The sequence below is a fragment of the Elephantulus edwardii genome, unplaced genomic scaffold, assembly GCF_000299155.1.
Source record: "Elephantulus edwardii isolate Elephantulus edwardi_28Jun2011 unplaced genomic scaffold, EleEdw1.0 scaffold00024, whole genome shotgun sequence".
NCBI classification, from domain to species: Eukaryota; Metazoa; Chordata; class Mammalia; order Macroscelidea; family Macroscelididae; genus Elephantulus; species Elephantulus edwardii.
In genome coordinates, this window is record NW_006399774.1 from 12718682 (window position 1) to 12728375 (window position 9694).

The 9694-nt window shown below is 46.3% G+C and overlaps 1 protein-coding gene across 1 annotated transcript in view; it reads right to left on the reverse strand.

Moving 5' to 3' along the window:
* The window catches only part of RSPH3 (radial spoke 3 homolog (Chlamydomonas)), a 38428-nt gene extending 35806 nt beyond the window's left edge, over window positions 1–2622 (reverse strand). Inside the window, 2 exon segments of the mRNA XM_006903698.1 lie at window positions 2145–2349; window positions 2352–2622. Coding sequence (XP_006903760.1) covers window positions 2145–2349; window positions 2352–2622 — 476 coding nt within the window.
* Between the last annotated feature and the right edge of the window lie 7072 nt (window positions 2623–9694).

A 9694-nucleotide genomic window follows, 5' to 3' on the forward strand; every position in this document is an offset into this window, starting at 1 on the left:
TATAGATCTCTTCCAGTCAGTTGGCCAAGTGGTCGTTCTCCAGATTTCTTGGCACAACTTGGTGAGCACGTCCAGGGCAACATCTGTTATCTGAACCCAACATTAGTGGAAAATATTTAAGTTTTCCTTCTTTGACAAGTTTCTTCTTTAAGTAGGTTCTTGCTTTCGCAGGTTTTACTGTATGTGAAGGTGCCAGGAAGGGTTTTGAAAGGAGTCTAGACATAAAGGGAATCCCTTTGTGATATAAAGAATCCTATTACACACTTGAAAATTATCGAACAATACCACTGATATCACATGTAAGCAAGGTGCTGCTGAAGATCATCCCAAAATGACTGGAACAGCACATCAGCAGAGAACTGCCTGAAGTGCAGGCTGGGTTTAGAAGGGATCATGGTACTAGGGATATTGTAGTCAATGTTAGATGAATCTTCGCAAAAAGCAGAGAGTACCAGAGGAACGTGTATCTATGCTTTACTGATTATGCAAAGGCATTTGTGTGGGTCATAACAAACTGTGGCTGACTTTGAAAAGAATGAGAATTCCAGAACACCTGATCGTGCTTATGCGAAACCTATACTTGGACCATTTTCAGAACAGAGACAGTTTTCAGAACAGAGAAAGGAAACACTGGTTCAAAACTGGAAAGGGTATACACCAGGAATGTGTCCTGTCTCCATAACTTTTCAACCTATATGCAGAACAGATTATCCAGGAGGCTGGGCTCTAAGTGGAGAAATGTGGCATCAGGATTGGAGGAAGATTCATCAACAATCTGCATTATGTAGATGACACAACCCTGCTTGCTGAAACTGAGGAGGACCTGAAGTGCTTGCTGCAGAGGGTCAAGGACTGCAGCCTTCAATATGGATTGAGGCTCAATATCAAGAAAACAAAGATTCTCACCACTGGACCAATTGGCAGCATCAGGATGGATGGTGAAGAGATTGAGATTGTTCACAGCTTTAGTTTGCTTGACTCCACAGTCAACACTCTTGGCACCAGCAGCCAGGAAATTAAAAGACATAATGTAATGGGAAAGTCTGCTGTTAGGGACCTCTCCAAAGTACTGAACAGCAACAGTGTCACTCTGGAGACTAAGGTGCACCTGATACAGGTCATGGTCTTTGCAATCACTTGTTGACTAGGAAGGATAGAAGGAGAATTGATGCCATTGAGTTGTGGTGTTGGAGAAGATTATTGAATATACCATGGACTGCTAAGAAAATGAAGAGGTTTGTCCTGGAGAAGATTAAACCAGGCTGCACCTTGGAGGCAAGGATTCTGCAGCTTCATCTGATATACTTTGGACAAAGTGCAAGGAAGGACCAATCACTGGGGAGGGACGTCATGCTTGGGAGGGTGGAGGGACAACGCAGGAGAGGAAGGCCCTCTATGAGGTGGATTGATTCAGTGACTGGGGTAATCGGGGTGGGTGTGTTGGAGACAGTGAGACTGGCACATGATACAGTAGGATTTAGGGCTATTGTACAGAGGGGTCGCTATGAGTCGCAATGACTCGACGACACATAACAACATCTCACACTTAATTTGAAAATTGACATGCTACTAAAAAGCACCAGTAAACATGTTGCTGTGTGCCATGGAGTCCTAGCTGACCTGCAGGTTTTCAGAGGCACACAGGAGACTGCCCACCCTTCTCCCAAGGAGTAGCTGGTGGATTCGAACCCCCTGACTTGGAGTTGGCAGCGCAGCTCTGTGTGCTGTTGAATGGGAAGAGACCCACTGCAGCCTCTCAAGCGGGTGTTCAGGGGTCCTAGGTCACAGGGGAAGAGACTGGCCATGCGCCTCCGTGGAGCAGCTCTGCGCTTTGAACCCTGTGCCTCTGGGATGGCAGCAGGGTTTACGAGGCCACCAGAGCTCTTAAAAGGAACACGTGTGACCAGAACGGGCTCTGGTGAGGGGCGTGGCACCCAGCCGGCCGCCACTGACCACGAGCAGCACCAAGTCGGCCCCGTGGACTTTCTCTCGGGAGCGCGCACTCCCCCCCCGCGGACTTTCTCGGGAGCGTGCACGGGCCGCGCCCCTCTCCCGCGAGCGCGCGCCCGCGGACTTTCTCTCGGGAGCGTGCACGGGGCGGAGGCCAGCCTCGGCGGCATGGGGACAGCGGCTCGGACACTCACGGCTGCAGCAGGCTGTCGCGGTAACGGCGGCGCTGGCAGGGCAGGGCGCGCGGCCGGCTGGTGTAGGTGTAGGTCCCCATGGCCGGGGAGCCGGGCCGGGTCAGCGAGGGGCACTTGTCCGGCCTCAGGCTGCGGGCCCCTCGGTGGAGCCGGGCCTCGGGGCAGGTGTGCGCTCAGCGGTGCACAGGGCAGGCTGCGTGAAGCAGTGCCGGGGGCAGGGACTCCGCGAGGTGACCAGGGGACAGGGTGACCAGGGGTGGCAAGAAGTGCGGCGGTCAGGCCGGGAGCTTCCCGGACATCCAGCGGGCACTACACCCGGCGGAGACCACGGCGAGTCCGAGGCCTTGACGACGGTTACCGAGCAACGGGAAGCCCGGTGGGAGGGCAGAAGCGCCTCGGAGTTCCGGTCGCTGCCGTGACGTACTTCCGGCAGGCGGGCCCGCGCCGCTGCGCCTGCGCAGTAGGGGCGGCTGCGCATTAGGGGCCGCTGGGGGGGGTGTGGCTGTCATGCAGGTGGCCTTGCTCATCCCGGGAGGCGTTGAAGCTTTGGGGCCGGTGTGGGTGACATTCTCCACGGCCGTGTGGATGCTCGCGGCTCCCTTTGCCTTTCCTCCCCCAACTCCCGCAGCCCTGCGGTGCCCGAGGTGTTCCTGCGAGCGAGCACGAGAAGCCCCGGCTTTGTTACGGGGCACAGGCCTTCCTGGGCCCCCCCCCGTTCCTCCGCCCTCGCCCTTGGTTCCTCCTGTGATCGCAGCTCCCTTCATGTTTCTGTGCTTTCCCAGCGCCCTCTGTCCTTCAGTCTGCCTGTGGTCGCAGCTCGCTTCGTGTTCCCAGTGCATTTGGAGGACCCAAAGGCGCAAAGATGGACAAGGGTCACCATGTTGTGTAAAGTTGTAAACGAACCACAGCAGGTTTCCAGAGGCAGTAAATCTGGAAGGAGTTTGCCGGTCCTCTCGTGTAGCAGATGATGGATTAGAATCTTGTGCCTTTGAGGTTGCAGCGCACCTTTTTGCCACTAAGCCACCAAAGCTCTCATCGGCCACCATAGCCTTCTATATTGAGGGAAGGGTTGAGTCTTACCTGGTGGTTACGTGAATATTTAACCCTTTATACAACCCTGGTGTAACATACTGGACTGCTAAAGGAAAGATCAGAAGTTTGAATTCACTTGGCATCATGAGGAAGAAATACAGAAACCGATATAGGGTTCTAACAAATAGTTCTGGAGGGCGAAGAGTTTGCTTTCGATTTGATATTCCCGAATCCTCGGTCCATGAGTAACAGCAAATGGTTATGCTCGTCTATTAATCTGAAGGTTGTTGTTTACTGTAGAGTTAGAACAGACCCATAGCTGACTCTCCGGAGGGTTTTCAGAGGTAGTTAACCGGGGGGTGGGGGTGGGGGCGAGATTGCACATCCTTCCACAGAGCAGCTGGTGAGTTCGAACTTCGTGCTTTCAGGGTTACAACATAGCTTCTTGCCATGAGGCTACCAGGGCTAGATGATTTGAATAAGTTTTGAATTGTGTTGGTAGTTAGTAACATATTGGCCTGCTAAAGGAACAGAGTATCCAGGAGGCTGGGCTCTATGAGGAGAAATGTAGGGTCAAGATTGGTGGAAGATCTATCAACAATCTGCGCTATGCAGATGACACAACCCTACTTGTTGAAACTGAGGAGTACCTGAAGCGCTTGCTGCAGAAGGTCAAGGACTGCAGCCTCCAATATGGATTGAGGCTCATTATCAAGAAAACAAAGATTCTCACCACTGGACCAATTGGCAGCATCAGGATGGATGGTGAAGAGATTGAGATTGTTCACAGCTTTAGTTTGCTTGGCTCCATAGTCAACACTCTTGGCACCAGTAGCCAGGAAATTAAAAGATGTATTGCCATGGGAAAGTCTGCTGTTAGGGACCTCTCCAAAGTACTGAAGAGCAATGGTGTCTCTCTGGAGACTAAGGTGCATTTGATACAGGCCATGGTTTTTGCAATCACTTGTTATGCATCAGAGAGTTGGACAATGATTAAGGAGGATAGAAGGAGATTTAATGCCTTTGAGCTGTGGTGCTGGAGAAGAGTATTGAGGGTACCATGGACTACTAGGAAAACAGATTCATTAAACCAGGCTGCACCTTGGAGGCAAGGATTCTGCAGCTTCATCTGATATACTTTGGACAAAGTGCAAGGAAGGACCAATCACTGGGGAGGGACGTCATGCTTGGGAGGGTGGAGGGACAGCTCAGGAGGGGAAGACCCTCTATGAGGTGGATTGATTCAGTGACTGGGGCAATTGGGATGGGAGTGTCAGAGACAGTGCGATTGGCACAGGACAGAGCGGAGTTTAGGGCTGTTGTACATAGGGTCGTCATGAGTCACAAGCAACTCGATGGCACATAGCAATAGCAACAACAAAGGAAAGACCATAGTACGGAAATGACAGATAATATCAGCACTTCATTCTTTTTAATGGACGCATAATATTTCAGTGTATGAACTGACCATGGTATGTTTTTTTCACCTGGTTGTCTTTAAAAATGATAGCATTTGGTGAAAATTTGGGGGAATAGTGTTTGGATATCAGGGAATGGCTTGATCAAAAGCCTAAAGTAGAATTGTAGAATTTTTATCAGACTTGGTATATTGAACAGACGATGAGGTGCCAGAAGAACAAATACATCTGTCTACCAATGAAGAAGAGTGAACTGGGGGTGGGGAGTAAAGAAAAAAGTGCAACAATGAATAAAAGAAAATCTAAAATCTCTGTAAATGTTGATTAAAATTAATAAAATAAAATAAATACATTTGTCTTGGAAGTAGTGCAGCCAGAGTACCCCTGAGAAGCTAGGGTGGTGAGACTCCATCTCGGATGCTTTACACATGTTATTACAAGGGACTAGTCTCTGGAGAAGGACGTTATACTTGGCAACGAAAAGGATCAGTGAAAGTAGGTGAGCCCCTCAAGGAGATGGACTAACACAATGGCTGCAAAAAATGGACTCAAAGATTGTGAAGTTGATGAAGAACTTGTCAGGATTTTGTTCTGTTGTACATATAGGGTTGCTAGGATTTGCAACCAACCCAACGGTGCCAGCAGGAACTGCAGATCTGTCTCAAGACATACAGCCAGGATGTACCTTAATAAACTTGCTTCTTTAAAGTAGGGGCTGGTAGGTTTAGGCGCTGTCAAGTCGACTCTGATTCAGCAACACTATACGCAACAGAAAGAAACTCTGTCCAATCCTTCATCTTCCTCACAGTCTCCGCTGTGCTTAAAGCCGTTACTGCAGTTACTCCATCTCACTGAATGAAGGTCGTCCCTCTTTTTCACTGATCCTCCACCAAGCATGGTGCTCTTTGCAGGGACTGTTTCCTCCTGATAATATATCCAAAATACATGAGATGAAGTCTTGCCGTTTTTGCTTCTAAGTAATGATCTCGCTGCACTTCTTCTAGTGCATAAATGAAATCCCACAATATGTCCATTGAGTATTCTTTGCCAACACCATAATTGAGAGGTGTCAAGTATTCTGTCTTCCTTGTTGAATACTTAATTTTCCAGAAATACTTTGCAATAGGTAAGAGAATGCAAGAGAGAATGAGACAGTTCACCATTCAGCATTTACTCAGCACTTCCCTCACACGAGACATGCAAGAACAAGGAATGGAGTGGTGGACCATGGAGACAAGGAGGCCAAATAAAGGCAGATAATCCAAAAAAAATTAAGAAAGAAGGCAATGCCATTGAATGATGAAAAACAAAATGGAATGTTATAATGGGGAGTGCCCAGGTGTCTATTGTAGATTACGTAAAGGTAAGAGAAGATAGTATTTAACTTGAGACTTGGGTGGCATAAGGAAAAAACGCATGAGGTTTTGGGGGGAAAAGCAAGAGGGTGTGCCCAAGGCAGGACGAAGTTTGTGTCTAAAAGACAGAAGAAAGGCTAATGTGGCTAGGACACAGAGTGCAAGGGAAAAAGTGGTTGGACATGAGTTATTAAACTGAACAACAGATCTTATTGGACCTTGTTATTGTTATTAGGTGCTTTCAGGTTGAGTAGGATTCGTAGCCACCCAATGAATAACAGACCTGAACACTGTCCTACCTTGTGCCATCCTTGTAATTTCTAACACACTCAAACACGTTGCTGCAGTCACTAGGCCAAGCCTTCTGGTTGGGGTCTTCCTCTCTTTCACCCTCCCTCCATGTCTCCAACCATGATCTCTATTTCTAAGGAACAGCTGCTTCTAGCGACATACCCAAAGATGTGAGACAAAGCTTCATCGTCCTTGTCTCCAAGGAGCGCCCTTGCTGCACCTTCTCCATAACACATCTGTCTACTTTTTTGGCAGTTCATGAGATACTCCATATTTAGTATTCTTAACACCAAAGTTCAAAGGCTTCCATAATTCTTCTCTCAGCCTTATTCATTGTCCAGCTCTCAGATGCAAAGCAAGTGATTGAAAATTCTATGGCCTGAATCAAATTGACATCATTGCTCCTCAATAATTTGGAGAGGTCCCTGACTACAGATTTTAGAAGCACAGTGTGTCTCCTGATCACCTGGCTCCTGGAACCAAGGGTGTTGACTTTGAATCCAAGTAAGACGAGGGTGTTGATAATCTCTGGCAATTTTTTCTCCATCTATCATGGTGTTGCCTACCTATCTAATGGTAAGAATTTTTGTTTTCTTGATGTTGAGATGCAATCCATACTGAAGGTTATATTCTTTGTTCTTCTGAAACAAGGGTTTCAAGTCTTCCTCATTCCTGGTCTCTTCTAAATCCTTTTTAAACTTCTGGCTATTCTCTTTCTCTGTACTGTTCTTGCCATTTTTGAATTTTAGCAGTATTTTGCTTGCATATGGTATTAATGGTATTGTTCATTAATTTCCACATTTTGTTGGATAACCTTTCTTGGGAATAGAAACAAATATGAACTCTTCCTGTCAGCCAGCCAGGTAGCTGTCCTCTAGATTTCCTGGCCTAGACTGAACATGTCCAGGACTACATCTACCATTTGAAACATAACAATTGGTATCACATCTATTTCTGGGGACTTATTTTTTGCCAATGCTTTCAGTGCCACTTGAACTTCATTTGCTCTTTATCTTACAGTACTTCTGAAATATTTCAGTGTCAGCCAGTTCTTTTTGATAGAGTGTTTCTGTGTATTCCCTGTCTTCTTTTGATGCTTCCTGGGTCATTCAAGATATTGCCCATAGTATTTCTCAGTATTGCAACTTGAAGCTTGAATTTGTTTTTCTGTTCTTTCAGTTTGAGAAATGTGAGCAAGATCTTCCCTTTTTATTCTCTAATTTCATTTCTCCACACATACCTTTATAATGCTTTGCTTCCTTTCCTCAAGCCACCCTTTGAAATCTTCTGGACTTCAATATCTTTTCCTTTTGTTTTGGCTTCTTGCCAATTTTCAGAATCTCTTATGATATACAATTTGGGTTTTTAAAAATTCTCTGTTTTTGTAATACCCTTCTGCTTATGTTCATGGATGATCTCCTTGATGTTATTCCACAATCTATCTAGTCTGTGATTACTAGTGTTCACTGTTTCAAACCTTTTCTTAAGGTGATTTTAAAATGCAGATGGGACAGACTCAAGATCTTAGTTTGGTTCTTATGAACTTTTCCCATTTTCTTTAGCCTGATTTGAACTTGCACATGAATCATTGATGGGCTCTTCCACAGTCAGCATCTGAGCTAGATTTGACTACTGATATTGAGCTTCTCCAATGATTCCTTCCACAGATGAAGTCAATATGACCTTGTAAACTACGGCAAAAGGCAAGGCTTTGAGGAGTCCCTTAAGTGGGAGGCCAGTATGATCTGAGTTATGTTTTACAAACGTTGCTCATGGATCCCTAAGTGGAGAATGTGTTTAGAAGGTAGAGAAAGACACAAGATAGTACAATGTCACAGTAGCTTAGGGAAAGGATGTGCTTGAATTATGTGACAGAGGGAAAATAAAGAGGCGGATTCAGGTGTCTTGAGGAATGAATCAAGAGAGCTGCCCAATGAATTAGGTCTGGAGGTGTGGAAAAGAAGAATAAAGAAGGCCCTTAGCTTTTGGCTTCAACATAATGACCTGCTAGCCACACCATTTCTTGAAATGTAGGGCCAGCAGTTGGAGGGAATTGGAAGTAAAGAGTTCTTCGTGGACATGTTAATTTTGAGATGCTGTTAAATAAAAAGTGCCAAATTGGCAAGTTACAGATGCCTGGAGTTCTGTGTGGAAAAGATTGGAGCTGGAGATAGATTTTGGTTCCCGTGACCATTTATTCGGGTGTATTTTGACACTGGCTGAAGGAAGCTGCACAGGACACAGAAATGGAGCTCTTACAGAAAATTAGAGACCAGTATGAAGGAGTAGCCAGTGAGTCAGAAGGGAATCAGAGCACGAGCTTGATGACACGAAGGGTTTCAGAAAGCATATGGCGCTGCTTGTCCAGGGTTGCTGAGAAGTGTGAAAACAACCTTCACAGTGAAGCCTCGTGGACAAGTCTCTCACCTGAAGGTGAGTGGCACATGCCTCAGCATGCATTTGTTACAAAACTCATTGAAATGTATTGCCGTTGAACTGGAACGGATTCATAGCTGCTCCTCCAATGGGGTTTGGAGGCTTTACATCACGTCGGAGGAGGCCGCCCATCTCTCTCTCACAGAGCCGCGAGTGGATTTGAACTGGCAGAGAAATGCCACTTTGGGGTTAGCAGCGCAACTCCTTATGGACCACGCGCCACTAGAGCTTTTGCCAGAAGGTGTTGCAAATGATGAGCTTTTAGTAAATAAAGTAAGTGCGTGTGTGCCCTGTATTAAGGAAATGAAAGTCAGAAGATAGTTATTCACATTGTGGGAAGAAGGTTTCTTTACAAAGTCAGGCTCTCAGGTCTGTTTTCAGAGGAGTTGATTTAAGCTGAGTCATCAAGTTGGAGCCCAGGGGTGGGGGTGTCGAGGGTAATGACAAGTCCCTTAAATGCTAAATAGCCTCAGAAACCCAATGAAGGGTGCCAATGGGTCATGATTGACTTAATGGCTGTGGGTTTGGTATTCATGTGGGGAAATAAAGGATCAGAAGACCAAGGAGCTGAATTTAAGGCATGGGATTTGGAGTTGAAAGGTTTATGTTCAATTTGTTTTCCTTTGGTACGTGTGTGACCTTGCACAATTGAAAGAACTTTTTTGTCTTTATGTACACAAGTGTGTGGAGCTGTTTTTAAATCAGAATTAAAAATGTCTTTTCTGCCTATATTGTTATTAGGAGTCATCAAGTTGATTTTTGACACCTAGCAGCTCCATGTGTCAGAGTAGAACTCCTGCAAAGTGTTTGCTAAGAGTTAAAACTACAGGGTGCTCTGGTGGCCTAGCGGTAAGGAGCTTTGCTGCCAACCAAAAACACACTCTGGTGGCCTAGTGGCAAGGAGCTGCAACTACAATCCCAGAAGCTCACGGTTCAAATCCACCACATGCTCTGCCGGGAAAGGAGGGACAATCTCCTCCTGTGCCAGTCAGATCTGATTTGACGGTACACTCACAAA